The sequence below is a fragment of the Dreissena polymorpha genome, chromosome 15, assembly GCF_020536995.1.
Source record: "Dreissena polymorpha isolate Duluth1 chromosome 15, UMN_Dpol_1.0, whole genome shotgun sequence".
Lineage (NCBI taxonomy): Eukaryota > Metazoa > Mollusca > Bivalvia > Myida > Dreissenidae > Dreissena > Dreissena polymorpha.
In genome coordinates this window covers 5,333,728-5,354,113 of record NC_068369.1, presented here as the reverse complement: position 1 = coordinate 5,354,113, position 20,386 = coordinate 5,333,728, and the positions used below count along the sequence as shown (strand labels likewise).

Sequence of the window (20,386 nt, the reverse complement as noted above, 5' to 3'; positions counted from 1 at the left end):
ACTTTCCCGGAACTGTATTTATCATATTTTGATTGACTAAAAAATATATATTACATAACTTAATAAAGAGACTAAATAAAACAAATGCTCAATGTGGTACTTTCAAATTACTTACTTTCAGCTCAATCGGAAATTATTGGGTGCTATGCACATGTCATAGTAACGTGTATCGACTGTCTTGTAAATATAAGGGTTTCACCTCGTGAAAACAGGGTGTAGTGCATGTGCGTAAAGTGTCGTCCCATATTATCATGTGCATTCCGCACAGTCTTTTTTTTATATACCACATTTATATAGCGCCCTTTTCATACTCGAGATGTGCGTTCAAAGGCGCTTTACTGTTTTCCCTGATCACTGGGTCATAAGTCGTCCGTTCAAGTCTTATCTGGGTCAACACTTTTCGTGTTAAGGAATTGTTTCGTATAAAGCAAAACTTCTTTGGCTAATCAGGGACGACACTTTACGGAAATGCATTAAACCCCCTTTCCCAAGAAAGGGGCTCATGTGTATTAATCGTCTTTAGAGTTCGTCTGTTCAATGATGACGAGACGTCCCAAGACTCATCGGAAGTGAAGCAGTGCGAGCTGGAGGCGGTGCTCACGCCGACCTGCAAGGGAGGCGATTCGCTCTTCAGAGACGACACACCCAGTTTCATAAGTAGACCAATAGTCACAATTATGCCAAAATTGGTAATAAAATAAACGACTAAAGATAAAACGAATTAAAAGTACCGCGGTAATCTTGGATCGAATAAACCGGTAGCAAAGTTTCCATGGTGATATCAATACTGAACTACACATTTAATAGTTCGGTTCTGCAATACAGCAAAAACCAGAAAAATGTGGAACGACCGTTTTAACAAATGTTAAAAAAAGGTACAAGCTAAAGTAAGCAAACGCTTGTATTGTACGAGTGTGCATTTATTTTTAACAAATGACGAGAAATTTCATTTAAAACACAAAATGGCTCTTAAATGTACGAATTAAACGTTTGATTTTAGAACGGATTTGCTTATGCCCAGACCAGAAGTTCGGTTCAAATGGCGAAGCGAGGAAGTGCTTATTTTCCGGAAAGCGATCTGCGGACTGCAATATATCCGAGTCTCCGTTACGGCTCCAGAAAAAAGTCAAAGATGGACACACTCCGGTTGTCAGACAAGATCTTCATATTTCAGCTTTCATATTTTCAAGGCAGAAGAAACCCTTGAATCGGGTAATATGATTGCAGATGGGTCACGTGATTACGCATTACCCACAATTCCTGGTCAGCACCGGGATCTGAGGTCGATATCAACGAAAGTGGTGGCTGATGTTGTCAGCGGACACTACAATGACGTGTTCAGTGACGTCACGATTGTCGATTGTCGTTACCCGTACGAGTTTGAAGGTGGTCACATCAAAGGAGCGGTCAATCTCTTTACTAGAGATGGCGTCTATGCTCTTCTTCATAAACCCGTCAGTGGAAAAAAACGTCACGTGCTCATATTCCACTGCGAGTTCTAATCTGATAGAGGACCTAAGATGTACCGTCTCCTGCGCGATCAGGACCGCGAGCTTCACAAGGACCTCCTCCATGGCGGATACAAGGCTTTCTACAACAAGTTCAAGGTAATTAGCACCTAGTTCTTGGTTTAACACGTAAAATAATATTTTCTTTCAATTATATCGTTTCTAGTTGTTATTTCAAAAAAATGTTACAACATGCCTTCGACCCTGAGCAATTAAAAATTAAAATCGTTTATGTTAAAAACAATGTTAATTTGCTTCAGAAATTATGCGACCCGGAGGCATACATGCCTATGATGCACGAGGACCATGTTGCCGATCTGCGTCACTTCCGGGTCAAGTCTAAATCGTGGACCGCGGGAGACAAACACTTCTCAAGCAGACGTCATCGCAGTCTAATTGGGCGCCATCTTAGCGTCGGAGACAATAACGCGTCGTGAATTTTTGGAATAAATGACGGACTGCCCAATCAAAAGGTTGGACAAAAGCATGTACATATGCAAAGAATTGTGTCCGAAGTGACACCAAGCTTAGTCCATACGGGGATTGGAAATTGATCCCGCGACAATGTATGAGGACAAAGACACTTCCTCGCGGAAGTATAAACAAAACGAAACCGTTCATTCCAGTTGTCCGTTTTCTTGAAGGCGCTTGGCATAGATTCTATGTAGATTGCATGCTTAATTGTGTAATGGTATACTAATGCACGGGCAGTCTAGAAAACAGCGAGTTCTACGCACTAACTACGGATAGGCATGTAGAGACCTATGCGGAAGTGGTGGAAAAGCTGGAGAAGCGGTTTGGGTACCCTACATTGCCAGAGACAGCAATGGTAACTTTTTATAGTTCTAGCCAAGGGGAGGAAGCGTCTTTAAATAACTGGGCAGACCGTGTATTAAATCTTGCTGGCAATGCTTTTCTGGGTTTGCCAGATGAGTTCAAAGCCCAGCAAACAATTACGCGGTTCTGCTTTGGGGCAATGGAAAAAGAAGCGGGAGAGCAGGTGGTTAATCAGCGGCCGCAGTCTATAGAGCAGGCTATAGACAAGCTGAAGTGGGCCATTCATACACATACATTCATACATTCATACACGTGGTTTGATGTATGGGCCAAGAGCCGTACGCAAGGTCGGTTACACGGCAGAGAAGGAGGTCAGTAAAGATAGCCCTGTGAAAAGTGTGAGGCATTGGAGGCCAGAGTTGAGAGGCTGGAGGAAAAAATAGAACAAGACCATGGTCTCATATCCAGGCCAGCTGTGTGTTTGCTGCAAGAAAACACTACAGTTGGGAGATGACAGTCTCAAGTCATATGACCAGACGCAGTGGTCAGTCAGCACTGATCGTGTTTGTAGTGATGAGATTATGCCTGGCGGAGAAAGATGTCATACTGCTGCCATAGATCTTGGTGTCGAGGAAACAAGATTGGTTATGCCGGAAGACTGCAAGAAAACACTTCAGTTGGGAGATGACAGTCTCAAGTCATATGACCAGACGCAGTGGTCAGTCAGCACTGATAGTGTTTGTAGTGAGCAGATTATGCCTGGCGGAAGGAGATGTCAAACTGCTGCCATAGATCTTGGTGTCGAGGAAACAAGATTGGTTATGCCGGAAGACTACAAGAAAACACTACAGTTGGGAGATGACAGTCTCAAGTCATATGACCAGACACAGTGGTCAGTCTGCACTGATAGTGTTCGTAGTGAGGATATTATGCCTGGCGGAGATAGATGTCAAACTGCTGCCATAGATCTTTGTGTCGAGGACACGGGATTCATGCGACTAACAAGTGACAACAACAACAATTTCAACCTTTTTGTAAATTAAATTATTTATAAAAATATACTGTATAAACAAAAAATGTATGCCCCCGGATCGAATGATCGAGGGTATGTTGTTTTTGGCCTGTATGTCTGTCTGTCTGTCATTCTGTCTGTCTGTCATTCTGTCCCAACACTTTAACCTTGGTTAAAGTCAAGGTTGAAGTTTTGCAATATTGAAGATAGCAACTTGATATTTGGCATGCATGTGTATCTCATGGAGCTGCACATTTTGAGTGGTGAAAGGTCAAGGCAATCCTTCAAGGTCATAGGTCAAATATATGGCTTCGAAGCGGCGTCAAAACTTTAACCTTGGTCATAACTTTTGCAATATTGAAGATAGCAACTTTATATTTGGCATGCATGTGTATCTCATGGAGCTGCACATTTTGAGTGGTGAAAAGTCTAGGTCAAGGTCATCTTTCAAGATCAAAGTTCAAATTTATGGCTTCAAAGCGGCGCAAAAGGGGGCATGGTGTTTCTGACAAACACATCTCTTGTTAGTACTATTATTGGTGACGGGTTGGGGGTAGAGGAGTTATACGTTTATGTCAGTACATGAAAATTAATAACGATGAAATGGAAATAAATTAAATGAAGCATTTAATTTCTTGCGAAAAACATTATAAAGAAAATTAATAAGGTTTGCTTGAACACGCAGTTTTCTTTCCAAACATTTAAATCACACTTTCATAGCCGCGTCATGCAAAAATGGTCTTTCGGTCAGCGTAGCTCAAGTTTTAATGTGGTTTGCTTAAGAGTATTTAATATAATGCTGGTTAATACTAATACATTAATTATTATAATTATGTTGTGGTTCATTCTTTGGTTGATTCCAACCAAGCGACGGGTAAACTCACGTAGTGAGATACGATAGTAAAAATCACACTTTACACTCAACCTGCATTCGCACAAAGAAAGGGTCAACTATGTGCTCAGTTTCATTTGTTTAGTTAGAGGTCAAATCTTTAGATAATTCCATTCATAAGTCCCCGGCTTCTGGATATGTAAAGTTTCATTGGTTGGTTATTAATAGAAGTTTACAAAGGCTGCGTAGAAGTTTTTGCGAATAATACGTCTCGCGTAAGTGTATATTTTTGCATAATAAAAATACGACGTCATTGTCTCATTGAGTTCACCAATATCTACAGGTATAATATAGACAACGACAAAAATGCTTTATAATCGCTTAAAACGAATATAAAAAACAACGAAATAAAATAAGAAAAAAAGATATTTGGCGAACATGCTGACTTTGAAATAAAGTTTGAAATTTATGTTCCTAAATAATTAAATTGAAAAACAAAAGTTAAAAAATTAAGTGTTGTTTTTTCACTTGTGATGCGCATATTCACCGCATGTTATAAGAGTCAAACCCACACATTAGTGTCAGTAGATTACAAATTATGCTACGGGAGTTCACATCATATGTGTCCTCACATGGCTTATTGTGAGTTTATATCTCCACCATCGAAATATATCGTGTGTTTATATGTAACACGCAGTTTTCTTTTGAAACATTCAAATCAAACTTTCATAACCGCGTCATGCGAAAATGGGTCTTATTGCGTTTCGACCGGCGTAGCTCAAGCCAAGCCTGTGCATTTGCGTAGTCTGATCAGAGGCCATGCTTTCCGCTATGAACTCACTCAAGGTTTTATGGTCTCATTATGTATCTTCTGACCAGACTGAGACATGCTCAGGGTGGGTGGGCTTTAGCTATGATGGGGGCATATGGCATAAGACCCATTTTCGCATGACGCGGGTCTTTTTAAATCTCATTGCGAGTTGTAAATGGCATATTTTAGCACAATGCATTTTGATATAAAATTGAATTCAAAAAAGCAAATACAGCAAACTGGCAAATGCCTATTCAGGCCTTCAGAAACGATTTTCAGACGTGCTGACCGAGTACGACAAACATTTGTGTTCAGATAATTAAACGATATCCCTCTTAATGTGATACTATACTATTTTGGTAGTGTTTTTTCTCATCTTATAGCAAAACTGTGTTCATCGATAGGCAAGTATGTCTTCTCCTGACGATTAAGTGACCGAGTACAGACCCGGAAATTCTGCGAGATGGATTTTAACGCGTAATTGTAACTGGGCCACAATTTGTGTCTATGTGTCGCTTGAACATGCAGAGAGATGTCCGGAATTCCGTTCATTGAACAGTGTTACATCCTTTACGCTGTGCACAGACACAGTGATGCAGCCAAATTTCAGGGGATTCATAAATATAAATGGGTTGTGTTCATTTCAAACTTGCGATTTAATGAGGTATAAGGTAATTTTCAAAAATGATTTGCGTCTAAGATTATGCAATTGCGAACAATGTCAGTGCCTTCAGCGCTTTGATTATTCACTTGCCGATATTTCTGAACTACCGTGTAGTACCGGTGACGTTAGCATTTCTTCCTCATCATTTGTGGATGATTGCAATTGACATGACGCCTTATCAGTGATCGCTCCGCCCACTTAATCACGTGGCTCAGCGGGAAGAAAACCTAGACAAGCTAACACCAAAATGGCTTCTTTGCCTATAGACTGCATATAGATTTACCCGATATTCTGGATGATTTTATGGACTTGTTTAACACCATATTACACTTGTAGAGGGGTTGATGCCATTTAGTTATTCTGCAAATGCAAATAATATACGATTTAAGAGAACATCAGCTATTTATAACGGGTAAATCGGTACATTAAACACGCTCTCAAACGCTTGCGCGCTTACCGAAATCGAACCCGTTATTACGTGTAATGGTGGTATTTGCAATAAATTAACACTTCACCGGTATTTACCCGTGTTATAAACAAAATTATTACCGAAACATTCCCCCCTACCCGTGTATTTGACACGAAATAGCGCTTTCTAACTAGGAATTCGATGAAGTTTTAAGCGCTTTCTGACGCCGGGTGGGTACCTCAATCCCACAAGTTATTGCGTACAAAAGTGATATTAATCATATTAAACATTGCTTATGGGACATTTATCAATCACTATAATTTAAAGCGCAAAAACAACACAGTAAGTTTGGACATTGTCTGATATAAAATTAGCGTTGTACGAAAAGGAATACGGTCAGCCTATTATAAATTAATAAGGCTACCAATATCAGACGCTCGCGCAGGAACCGACTTCCCCGAAGTTACCGCATTTATTGGTTAACTAATATCAGTAATAATAACTCTTTTACAATAGCATTTATCGATACGTCTTTATTAAAATAATAACAAAATGGTTTTCACTTGCTTCTGACACACACAGAAACGCGATTTTTAACGGGGATTTCGTAAAGTTACACGAATTGGGTACCAAAATTCTCAATTATTTTACATGCACATGTGACATAATACATACTTAATAATGCTTAGTTATTGCTTACATGTATATGACATTTCAAGTTTGTGAAATAAATTAATGCTCTATAAAGGGGATCTCGGTAAGCTTCCACTCGCTCTTGTCAAGACCGCATTGCCGCGTTGGAAATGGTATAAATTCAATTCATCTAACTTATCTTTCTGGATACCAAATGTCAGAGTTGCATTAACCCTTTTTACACCGTTTTTGCGATATTTCATTTCCGTTTTTTAATCCGATCAAAATAAACGAAACTCGTTTAAAAAATGAGATCTAAGCATTCGAGCTCCTAGTGTGGATTAAAAGCGTTTATTGGTGACACCACAAGAGTGCAAATGTGTAGATACCGTTAATAAGATAATATATCACATGTCACCTTCAAATAACATGTATGATGTCAATTAAGTGCATTACTTTCAGAGTAATAAAACACAGCATGAATTAGGCTTCATGCTGGGTTTCAGTTCTCGTAAAGTAATGCAGATGAACATGTCTATGATACGGTTAAGCGATATACCCGATGATTTTGGTGAACATTTTTTGCGGTAAAGATGCTCTCCGCGTCAACGAATTCAAGGAAGAAAATTTGCTAATGAGTCGTACATTGACTCTGTCCGAATTTTTAGGGGAAATAACGATGAAATCGTCGTCAAATCCCGTATTTTCAGCATGCCTTTATCCATCTCTTACACTTCTCAAGATCTTTTTTCGGCTTTGGAAACGAAATAAATTCAATGTCACCAACTAATCTGTCCGGATATCGATTGTCCGAGTTACATAATCCCCATTGACACCGTTTTACCATTTTTAATCGTTTTTTTAAAGAGGAAAACAAAAGAAACTCGTTGGAATAAAAGTGAACCTAAACATGTAGCTTGCCTAGAAAATGGCGGACAGGTCGTTGCTAACGAGTGCGCCCGATTAATCGATAGCTGATTGGTGGATCAATTCTAGTGGGCTGAGCGATCATAGATAAGGCGTCATGTCAATTGTCCCTATTTCATCCGATCAGGCTTTGTAACCACTTATTGACATACTTGACTATTAACTTTTACCGTCAGATCTATCTTCGGTTTAGTATCAACATGCCTATGCGGCTTTCTAGGATTGTCGGCGGCGTTAGTGACTTTGAAGGATGCGTCCACTTTCGCTTTTCCGGATTATTACTCTTAGACGTTGGAAAATTTCAACATGAAATCTTTATACCATCCAATTCATTGGCTATATAATATATCTAATAAAATCGGTACGGTGTTAGCATTGAAGTTGTGCCTTTTGCTTAATTCTTTAATATATCATATTCATTTCTCTTAACGCGGCGCCAAAGTACGGGATAGTGATATAATTCTCTCGGATGGTGAAGCCGACAATTGCTGCACATGGAACAGGGAGTGCTAGCATGTCCAATCTGAATCTATTTCATCCCATTAGTGTAAGACAAGCCGTTTGCGACCAAGTTTTAATCATTTTCTCACTATTTTTAAATATATGTTTTGATCGTCGTATTCAGTGATTCGACAGCTTTCATTATTATGAACGACATGTTTCGATCGTCATATCAGTCTTTCGGCAGCTTAAAAACAATATAATATGCATGCTAATTCGTGGTAAAGATGCTTAACTGGATTTACTATTTTCACAATAAATATATGGATCTGTCAAACATAATTGAACACGAAATGTAGTTCCTGTGACACTTGAACGTGCTGCTTACCATATAATATTTCAATGCGAATTATATCATGCTCAAATATAAATAAATTAAACATCATGTGCAAACTCTTAAAAAGGCATGCTTTGTTAGTAAAGCACTTGACTTATAATCCGGGATTTATACCTTCGAATCTAAGCTCGGTTAAATTATTTGTTGTTGTTTTTTTATACGGCAATTCGTCCTAAACCTCTGATTCAGATAGTGTGTTTATATAATACTTACCACAAAGCAAACAGTTAGTTCACTGGTTTAAGTGCGCGCTCTAATCAATCCAAGTCAAGTTCATTAACCAATAATGGCAAACATGACTTGTAGAAACATCGCTCACAGGAACACGATTGCGAAGGTCATACCGTATATTGGAATGATTATCGTACAAACAACATGATGATGTTCGGTTCGATTAAATAGTATGCTATAAAAACTTTAAAATGTAGTGCACAAGTATACCTGACTTTTTTCAAGCTTTTAATTAACACTTAAGGATGTTGCCATCGTCATCTACTTATGAATCATTGCTATCAACCTAAGTATAATCATAGTTATGTTCTCCGTCACCAGTAATTACACACTATTTATGCTCAGCCTGGTTTTTAAGCGCGAAGTTGATGTCAATTGTTGACAGAATCATATATTGTTAAATTTCTTATATACTTCAGTAATGTTCCGTATGTTCGTCTTCAACAGAGCAGAGCGGGAACTACCTTCAGACTTATAAAACATCGAATATTAGTATTAAGCGACCATTTAAGAGAAGTCATCTATATATTGAATATGTCGATTGTGCTCGTTGAATAGTCTTTCAATGGAAAATAAACGCGGTTAAGCCAATTTTTGTATGTTCAGTGAGTTCTATTTACATAAGTCATTACACCGTATGCGATCTGATCAGACTTATTTGTATATAAGATCATATACACACTTCAATACACGAAACAAAAAACAAACTAATCAATACGTGTTCACAAGGGTATCATTTAACTTCTAACTACACTATTAAACAGAAAGCATTATAATTATGTAATCATTAAAATCAAACAAGGACATTTCACACATTTCCTGAATCCTCTTAAAGGCCTCTAGTAAAACTGTGTAAAATTGTGTCAATATTTTCAGTCATTTCGCGAAATTCCTGAGAACATTAGGAATTTCGTGAAGTCCCTAAGTGAATCAGTCATTTCACGAAAATCCTGAATCGTTACCGCCATGTGTTGAAGGAAGACGGTTACGTATGTAAACTCTCTTTCCAGTGGAAATTATATCTGGGTGAACTAAAATTAGTAGTAAAACTAGTTTTGAAATAACAAGTGCTCTTACAGCCAAATAATATTAAAGTTTGTTTTTCAAAGATTTAATCGATTGTAACAGCTTTAGTTTTATATTTTACGCAATCGCACGACGCAGTACTCATTGACACGTTGCCTTTTTTCCTATAACTTGTATTGGACAAGACTAGGGTTGCACACATGGAATTGTCAGATTCTCGTCATGGACTGCTAGATCGGTCCTCGTCAGGTCTTAGTTGCAGCGGAATAATTATACTGATGCGGTTCTGATTGTTTCAAATATTGGAATCTGCTGACAGCTATTAAGAGTTCTCATCGGGACTCATGGTATCAGTCTGGTAACGAATAACAATAGTGCAAGTAGGTTTAAAACATATTTTACATTTATATTCAGCATTCGACTGGTTTATTGGTCTTGAATATATATTTTTTAATTGCATATAAGCATACTGAACCCAGGGACCTCGCGACCCTTTCAATCGATGGATTCAGATGTGTCCATAAGCTTTGAGTTAATGTCATCAGTTTAGATACAGATGATAGTACACATTGCGCGAGGACAAACTTACACAATAATATATAAATGTTGGGCACCAACAGACGGATCATCCTTGCCAGCATGCGACATATTTAATAATGACAACAGACACAGTTCTATCGCATTATTTAGCATGCCCCACTTCCATAATTATATCGTGTTTATGTATCCGTTTCGTGCTCAAAACTAATTAATATCGCATTTGATTTCAAACAAACAATGTGGACAGTCGATGCGACACTTAAGTAATCTGGCCGCCAGGTTCGCATGGACCAATGTGCAGTCCTGGAAGTCGTATGGAAACGGTGGTGCCAGATGCTGTTCCTTTGTGATGCAGTCAATAACTCGTAACGTTTGTGTGTGCTTGTCGTATATGAAGACAACATTTTCACCATTTCCCGTTAACATGTTATTTAGTTGCAGCCCTTCCTCATCGGCCCTGTATCTGGAAAGAACTTCGCCTTCAACTGTCGTACACTGAACTGGCGAAAGACTCACTTGTCTGTGATGCTCGCTGCCAAAACGGGAAATAATGCCACGTGCCCCGTTTGAGTACAACATTTCATTGGTTTCAAACCTGGCATTGTATCCAATATACGATTCTTTAATCGTTTTACAAATATTAGTTTGTGGCATGTTTGTATTCGTTACTGATATTTTAATTGTCCTTTGTCCAATTTCAATATCGGTACACAACAATATAATACAACTGTCTCCAACAACACAATATTTTATATCACAACTACTGTACCATCGTTTGCAAATATTTGGTACTAAAGCTACTTCCACAAGGGTCGTGTTCTCGCGACACGCTAATAATTGTACATTTTTATACTGCCGTTTACGCATCACCGTCTCGGCTATAAGTAATGGCCCAGTTTTATCACAAACTATTCCTTCAATACTGACCTGTCTTTTATCCTTAATATTAAGTGTGTATGTCTCAAGCTCCCACGTATTTTGTTCACAATCGTATCTATGAGTAGGGATTTCCAAAACAGCTGAATGTTTACTGATATAGTGCTCTCTTTGCCTAATAACGTAAATGAATTTCCCAAGTGGGTCAACACCAATGCAATATTTGTTGTTGTCGAATTCTCGTAGTTCCCGCGGTAATCTGGTAAGAAAGGACCAACGTTCAGAGCCTATCGCGTATGCATATATTCCTCCTGATTTGTGTAGCTGAGGAATCTTGGCTACAAGTAAAACAACGCCAATTGTGTCCGCTGTAAATGTTAGTCTAGTTTGAAAGTTTTGACTGTTGACATGTACATAAAATTTACGACATTTCTTAAACGTTTGGACATAGTCATATGATAAAGATTGAAAGAATTCGTGACTCGTTTCGTTAAGGTTTAAAGAGCAGAACAAGTTTTCAAATGTTTTTTTACGATTCATTACATCACAACACAGCCAGGTTCGGCAGAAATTATAAAGGGTCATTTGACATTTCCTGTCACGGTTCGCTTTGTCCCATATTTGTGTCATAATTATATCAGTCATAGCTTTACTATTGGCTGGGTGTTCAATAATCTTAATCAAATTGTTAGTTATGTATGTAATTGCACGCGTCTGTATATCTTCAAAATTGTAACGACCAGCTATCGTCAAAAGCTCAACACAATTTTCTGTTGTCAATGGCACAGTTAACAAGTACCTTTTGCAAACTTCATGCAAGTCACCAAACTGGAAATAGTCCGCCGCATTTAGCACGTCTCCAATAAGTCGATACTCCAAATTCACCTCTCCTTTATAAAGAAATCCAATCACTGCGCATACAGCTTCTTCATGTAAAGACTCTGTAATAAATATCTTTCCTAAAAATAAAGTAAAAGCGTATGTTACATTGTTAATTTATTAGCTACTTACATGTATTCCATCATCACCAATCACCACATCCTAATTCGTGTATGTTGATAAAATAAATTATGTGTACGTAAATAAATGGTTTACTCCAATTTATTTTCATTTATATAAACGAGGGGCAAGTACAATACCCTGTTGCTTTTCTTCCAATCCACTTCTGAACATGGCTTCAAAGTACGGACATTGTACCAACACACACCAGTGGACGCAGATTTGTTCCTGAAAGATATTTGTGTTTGATTGTGTGATTCAGGCAAATTAAATATTTAACAACTTACGTTACTAGTTTAAATTTTACATGGGGAACAGCGTAAGAGCAAACAAGTTTGTCACTCAGATTTAGTCATATATGTGTTGGTGATGATGATTTTATTACGTGTATGTGTTAAATATAGTTTTCAACGCTTGCAAAGAATTGCACCTGGGAGCGACCTTGTATTCCGTTCTTACTAACATTCACAATTCCCATATAGGGACACCATATGGCAACAATTCAGACTTACCATGTCATCTGGCAGGCCATATACGATGACGACGTCACAAAACTTCGAGCTTTCCTCAGCTTGCTGGAATAACGTTTCTCCCAGTTTCAAATCACTGACCAATTCTTTGTACTCACTCATTTATAAAACGATGGGTAACAATACGCTACCGGCAAGTTACGACTCGGTCGTTTCGATCTGCATTGATATCGATCTTTCTTGCTACACTCTCTGTGGAAAAAAGCAAGTGTTGACGTTGAGGCTATTAAAATTCTACACAAAGTCTCTGTTTTAAAATAAATGATTTGTATTTGGATGAAAGTTAAAAGTGTCGCATGCATTTTCAAAATGGACTCTAACTTCAATGATTATTGTAGCTTGTCTGTAACAGAAGTGGATACACCAATAATATCTTTCCTGATATAGTTTCTTTAGTTTCATTTTTTGTATATTCAATAACAATTTTACAATTATACAGACACTTTTTCCAAGATTAAACTTATAGAAAGTACTTTTATCTTTAATTTACCACGGATTGGAATCGAAAGAATGTCTCTTAAAATACATCAATTTGTGATATTAAATGACAAATTGTGTAAGAGTTCTTATTCCAAAAAATGAGGGAACTACGCAAAGTAATAATTTAAACATTCTTCTCGACGTTTTACATTAATTGATTCCACTTAATTGGATATGCATCTACGAGCCAATATTTCATATTTTAACAAGAATATCACAGAAACTGATGAATGCACTCGGATGACTCCCTTTGTCAATGGGTTAATTTGGTATAAATAATTTATTATTCAAAGGGAAAAAACTCCATGGCAATTCACTTGAGCGAAATAACAATGTGTATACCAATCCTGTAGGGAGGGATGCTGAATGTAAAGTTTAATAGAATCGGACAATTTGTTCATATGATTTAACACATAAATGTTAAATTCTTCAGACAAGTATTATTTAAAGGGAAATACATACTCAAAAAATCGATGGTACATAATGCCCTTACGATATACAAACGCCCGCCCTTAAAGGAAAGACCATAAACACTTAAATCGAATTATTCGTTCTTTTTTGGTAATGATGTATTAAAAATGTAAACTTTAGTTTTCAAAACCCAATTCACGCCTCCTTCTTATGTGTATTTGCATAGATAACACACAGTTCTCCTCTGCTCAAGCCCCAAGACTTGAAGAAATATATACAGCCAGATTTCAGCAAATTTTAACATTTAGGACGTACTTTCCATTTGAGCGTAAAACGCATACTGAGAGAACCATTGGGCATAATTTCGATAACTAATAATAAACATGAGCTCGCTTTTTGGTCAGCTAATGTTCGAGTAAACAAGTAATTTTCGTGTCCAATGTTTCAAATTGATAATGTATTTATGTAATAACTGATGAAATTATGATTTCAAAATATGTGAGCCGGCTGAAGTCCAAACATCTCGAAAATGTATACATGATCAGCTTTCATGCGTAAGAATTTGGCAAGGATACAACCATATTTATTAATTAATATTTATTATATATTTATATTTAATCATTTTTATTCCAAAAATGTTCAGCGTTTTCCTTTCATTAGTAAATCTAGCGTAGGAGTCCCTAAATAGTGTCAGAATGTATAAACTTACATAAGGTGTATTATCTATGACAGTCAATGGGGATTGAACAATTGAGTGAGTCCAGTGCAAGTGTTCAGGACATTATGTGTTTGTTTTCTACGTAATAGTATCATTTACTCCACAATTATTTCAAATAAATCACCAATACGATTTTTTTGAAGAAACCCTGGCGGATATGTTACTCGGGGACATTTGTTGATATAATTGACGGTGCAAAAAATTTTTCACTGGCATACCTTGAAAAAATTGTAAATAAAGTGCTAAATATGGGACAAATCCCTGCATCGTCGACTTTAAATAGCCATATTTCAATAAATCCTGAATATTAATAACCAGGGTTTTTCTAACATACATGGCAATACCTCCTTTGCTTTACCAAAATATATTTTAATTCAAAATGCCTTAAAACGATTTTAGATCTGGATTTACTTACCTTTCCAAAATTCAACGAAATATATCGGCAACTTTACCAAGCACATCCAACTTTTCAAAGCATTTTTTACTTACTCTAACTCATTTTAACTACTTAAGGCGTTTCGGTTAACCGGTTAATAACCGAATACGGAAAAAGGTTAACCGGTTAATGATTTTTGTAACCTCTTGCATCCCTATTTTTAACTAAGCGTCGTCTGCGTGTATAAGATTAATGTCGTGATAGAAAAGTCATCGTCAATATATATATATATACTGTACAATACTCACAATAACGAAGAAGTACCACAGTTTCGATAAATTGTGTTTACTGTACCTTAAAAAGGAAGTAAATAGTCCCATACAACCGAAACTGAAACCGCACTGTGTTTTCGTTTTAGAAATAGATATATTAAATATATATTTTTGATACGATATAATTGAATATCAATCATATATGATAACAATTTTTTTTTTATTTTGTTTAAATCCGAACTTCATTTCATATTGAGAAAATTTAATTGTTCTTAGCAATGCAGTTTTTGTTTTAAAACCGTTGTTTATTCGGGTTAAATACTATTCAGATATATGAAAATAACACGTAAGTGGTGACCGCTATATGTAATCAACGATAAACAATACTTTTACCTTGGCAGAAGTATACACTATTCCGTTTCCAACTGATGTATTCCCAACATACTCATTTTTATAAGTTTTTTTCAGATACGCCTTTCATACGTACTCTACATTTCATTTCAGAAATCAGAAAACTATTTTAAGTCGTACATTCCGAGAATTCGCAGTTGAAATTTGCACATTGAATATGGGATTCCAGTTTTTATTTTCCCTGTTAGTTATGGAAATATTTAGTACGCGAAAAAAGCTGCATACTAATGGGATTTTAGTTATGATTTACCATTGACATACACTATCAAAAGTGATTTGTATTAAGCAGTAAACCCGTTCTCCATTGTTTAACGTCTGTTTATTAGTAGGAATGTTTACATTGAGTATATAAACATAAAGTTGCGTCTTTTTAGCTCACCTGACCGCTCAGGTGAGCTTTTGTGACCGGTCTTTGTCCGTCTTCCGTCCGTCCGTCCGTCGTCCACATTTGGTTTGTAAACACTCTAGAGGCCACATTTCATTTCGGATCTTCATGAAACTTGGTCAGAAGATTTGTCCCAATGATATCTCGATCAACTTCGAAACTGGGTCATGCTGGGTCAAAAACTAGGTCACTAGGTCAAAAAAAAGAAAAACCTTGTAAACACTGTAGAAGTCACATTTCATGCCCAATCTTCATGTAACTTTGCCAAAATGTTTGCCTTAATGGTATGTTGGTCGAGTTCAAAAGTGGTTCCGGTCCGTTGGAAAGCATGGTCGCCAGTGGGCGGGGCAGTTTTCCTTATTTGGCTATAGAGAAACCTTGTAAACACTCTAGAAGTCACAAATGGTCAAAACATTGGTTTTATTGATATCACGGACGAGTTCGAAAATGGTCCAGATCGGTTAAAAAACATGGCCGCCAGTGGGCGGGGCATTTTTCTCTATATGTATATAGTGAAAACATGTGAACACTCTAGAAATCACATTTTTGGCCCAATTTTCATGAAATTTGGTCAGAACATTTGTTTCCTTAATATGAGAGTTGAGTTCGAAAATGGTTCCGGTCAGTTGAATAACATGGCTGCCAGGGGGGGGGGGCAGTTTTCCTTATTTGGCTATAGAGAAACCTTGTAAACACTCTATAAGTCACAATTTTTGCCCAATCATCATGAAAGTTGGTCAAAACATTGGGTTTATTGATATCACGGACGAGTTCGAAAATGGTCCAGATCGGTAAAAAAAACATGGCCGCCAGTGGGCGGGGCATTTTTCTCTATATGTATATAGTGAAAACATGTGAACACTCTAGAATTCACATTTTTGGCCAAATTTTCATGAAATTTGGTCAGAACATTGGTTTCCATGATATGAGAGTTGAGTTCGAAAATGGTTCCGGTCAGTTGAATAACATGGCTGCCAGGGGGGGGGGGGGCAGTTTTCCTTATTTGGCTATAGAGAAACCTTGTAAACACTCTAGAAGTCACAATTTTTGCCCAATCATCATGAAAGTTGGTCAAAACATTGGTTTTATTGATATCACGGACGAGTTCGAAAATGGTCCAGATCGGTGAAAAAACATGGCCGCCAGTGGGCGGGGCATTTTTCTCTATATGTATATAGTGAAAACATGTGAACACTCTAGAAGTCACATTTTAAGCCCAATTTTCATGAAATTTGATCAGAACATTTGTTTCCTTGATATGAGAGTTGAGTTCGAAAATGGTTCCGGTCAGTTAAAAAACATGGCTGCCCGGAGGGGGGGGGGCAGGTTTCCTTATTTGGATATAGAGAAACCTTGTAAACACTCTAGAAGTCACAGTTTTTGCCCAATCATCATTAAAGTTGGTGAAAACATTTGTTTTATTGATATCTCGGACGAGTTCGAAAATGGTCCAGATCGGTGAAAAAACATGGCCGCCAGTGGGCTGGGCATTTTTCTCTATATGTATATAGTGAAAACATATGAACACTCTAGAAGTCACATTTTAAGCCCAACTTGCATGAAATTTGGTCAGAACATTTGTTTCCTTAATATGAGAGTTGAGTTCGAAAATGGTTCCGGTCAGTTGAATAACATGGCTGCCGGGGGGGGCAGTTTTCTTTATTTGGCTATAGAGAAACCTTGTAAACACTATAGAAGTCACAATTTTTTCCCAATCATCACGAAAGTTTGTCAAAACATTGGTTTTATTGATATCTCGGACGAGTTCGAAAATGGTCCAGATCGGTGAAAAAACATGGCCGCCAGTGGGCGGGGCTTTTTTCTCTATATGTATATAGTGAAACATGTGAACACTCTAGAAGTCACATTTTTGGCCCAATTTTCATGAAATTTGGTCAGAACATTTGTTTCCATGATATGACAGTTGAGTTCGAAAATGGTTCCGGTCAGTTGAATAACATGGCTGCCGGGGGGGGGGGCAGTTTTCTTATATTTATATAGTAAAAAAAGCTTGTGAACACTCTAGAAATCACATTTTTTGCCCAATCATCATAAAACTTGGTACAAAGATTGGTTTTATATATATCACATAATTAATGCCATAATTATAGCCCTTAGATTGTCCAAATTTTCATTATATTATACAAAATCCTTGTAAACACTCTAGAGGTCACAATTTTGTTTCAGATTTTATGAATCTTGGTCATAATATTTATTTTTGTAAGCAAAGTTTGATGTTTGGTAAGGGGGGGTCGACTCAAAATATAGGTCACCAGGTCAAATCTTACAAAAACAAAAACACTCCATATGTCAGAGTTTTGGTTCAATAATGATGAAACATGACCATTATGTTTGTCTGGACAATATCTAGGTCAAGTTTGACGTTTGGTAAAGATTGAATGAACCGACTCCTCTCAGATGAGCGAACTAGGGCCTTCTTGGCCCTCTTGTTTAATAATTACATTTAGTAATGTGAGATCACCATGACATACAAGCAAGGTCCGTTGCTTATTCTTACAAAGAATCGGTGTAAATATTCAGTAACTAAAAATGGAAGTCAACAAATATTTTTTTATTATTTATCTTTACCTCGTTATATACAGAAAGTGTAGATAGCACTCACTATGGTGAAAAAAGGCGAACAAATAAATGACTTAGCGAAGATTTTGTTTAACTATACAGTAAAAATCTTAAACAAAATAAGATATTTTTGTAATTGGCTCCTTAATGGTTCCTTTCAATAAATGCCCATCCCGTTTGGCTTGCAAACAAAGCAATCTTGAATATATTTTAAATGCATTTTGGGCAGCCAGCTGTACCTTGCTTTCGTGAATATTTCTTAAGATGTTATTTCAATATAACACGAATAAATAATATATTGTTTGTTTTTAGTACAGTACGTGTTTGTCGAAAATTTGAAGAAAGCAGGTGTTTCAAGGTATGGATTATTTGAAAAGATTTTGGCAATTGGTAACATAATTTTATGTTTGATAGTTTACAGATTTTTTGAAATTGTGTGTGTACAATTGATAAATTGCGACATTGGAAGAACAGGTTATCCGCTATAATGTATGACTTTTTCATAGTTCATGTACCGTGGCGATCAATATAAGGCTCAGTTTAACATATGCTCTTGAATAAATTAATAATTTAAAATGAATTTGCCTGCATTTTTTACAGGAAAACGAAGAGAAGCGGACTGTGCCGTATGTAGCTGTATAAATTCGGTTAAACTATAATATACATGCCGACATTAAAAAATAACCCGGAAGTAAATTACGGACACACTACGAATTGTGTAGCTAAATAAAAAAATTGCTCTTAAAACAACGAAGTAAAGAGGAAAAATATTGTTTTATGTACCATTGTAAAGTGTTTCTAAAAATGTTTTTCTGAAATGCCGCATTGGTCAAAACTGGGACCTGTTATAGTTACAACAATAAACGGCTAGCGCTGTCGAGGGTATTCGTAACTTATGTCACAAGGATTTCTTGCGGGTCTGGTTTGTCACTGAAATTATAAGATTTGCTTGTAAAGGTATTTTACATTTCATATTTTGATATATTTATATTTTTTATGTTACATTATAACATAAATGCGGATATATGCTTCTTCAGATCGTATAAATGTATCATATAATTATATATATATATATATATATATATATATATATATATATATATATAATTGTATAATTCGGAGCATGCTGCTTAATAACGTTATACTAGTCTTCCTGTTGAAGATCTTTATTTTGTTTTGAACAATTGTATAACATAAAATGATACTTCCTTTGTCAGAATCACGTTTCTCTTTCACGAAAGAAAAAAAAATGATTTAACAATCCATTATGGTGATTGGTTTCTTAAATATTTAATTCAAATAACATATAAACACAATATGCCAAAATGTATACTATTTATCTTTTTTTTACGCGCCGACTTCTGTAGAAAACAACGTGCTCCAAAATAAAACACATTACACGATTCCGGTTCTTAATAACACATAATTATCAAAAGTAGTTATAATTCTGTGTATCTTATTCAATTTAGTCGACGACATCCATAAAGTACTCTAAAGACAATCCCAGTAATCGATAACTCCCGGATTACCGCCCCTGAATAATCGCATGCGCCGCCATTACGGCACTGAATAACGATACGGATACCTATATGTTGGTATAGGTACCTGAATATGTTGGTATAGGTACCTGAACAATTTAAGCGATTATATTAAATATATTTGAAGACTTAAATTGTTTCTCTTATCGATTTGATCATCACATAATAGTTTGTTTTTTTTAATAAATAAGTTTTTATCCGTTATTTGGTGATTAATAGAAACAAGGTTCATCTGCATTTTTAAGAGTCATTTAACTCAGCATGAATAAGGCGTTGATTGTCATTTAACATGTTATTTGAAGGTGACGCATGGTTTCTTATCTTAATAAAGGCGTCTACACATGTGAAGAATGTGGCGTCACAGTCATACCAAATAACACTTTTAATCCACCCTTGGTACATCGTCTCTCACTGAAGTAATGATTTCGCAGATTTTTTTTAAGACCATTTATCTTGCTTAAATTTGACAATCCGTAATTAACGAAGAAAAACTTCACTTATTTTATTTGAGTTTTAAGTGTTAATTTTAAATCTTAACTTGAAAATGAAAGTTTAATAAAACAATTAATACTTTTGTGGAATTTATCGAACATTATTGGAAC

The 20,386-nt window shown here is 36.5% G+C and overlaps 1 protein-coding gene across 3 annotated transcripts in view; it reads right to left on the bottom strand.

The window, feature by feature from the left end:
• The window catches only part of LOC127860580 (uncharacterized), a 77,054-nt gene extending 61,511 nt beyond the window's left edge, over window positions 1–15,543 (bottom strand). The window contains exons 1-5 of one of the 3 annotated variants that reach the window (XM_052398718.1): window positions 15,264–15,543; window positions 12,596–12,805; window positions 12,224–12,311; window positions 11,884–12,043; window positions 9,348–11,422 (exon numbers count right to left, since the gene is read on the bottom strand). In XM_052398718.1, the coding sequence (XP_052254678.1) occupies window positions 11,365–11,422; window positions 11,884–12,043; window positions 12,224–12,311; window positions 12,596–12,715 (426 nt within the window). In that variant the 5' untranslated portion in view covers window positions 12,716–12,805; window positions 15,264–15,543 and the 3' untranslated portion in view covers window positions 9,348–11,364. Of the gene's footprint in view, window positions 1–9,347; window positions 11,423–11,883; window positions 12,044–12,223; window positions 12,312–12,595; window positions 12,806–15,263 lie in introns of those variants that run through there. The other 2 variants (XM_052398719.1, XM_052398715.1) reach the window with 2 other exon arrangements.
• Between the last annotated feature and the right edge of the window lie 4,843 nt (window positions 15,544–20,386).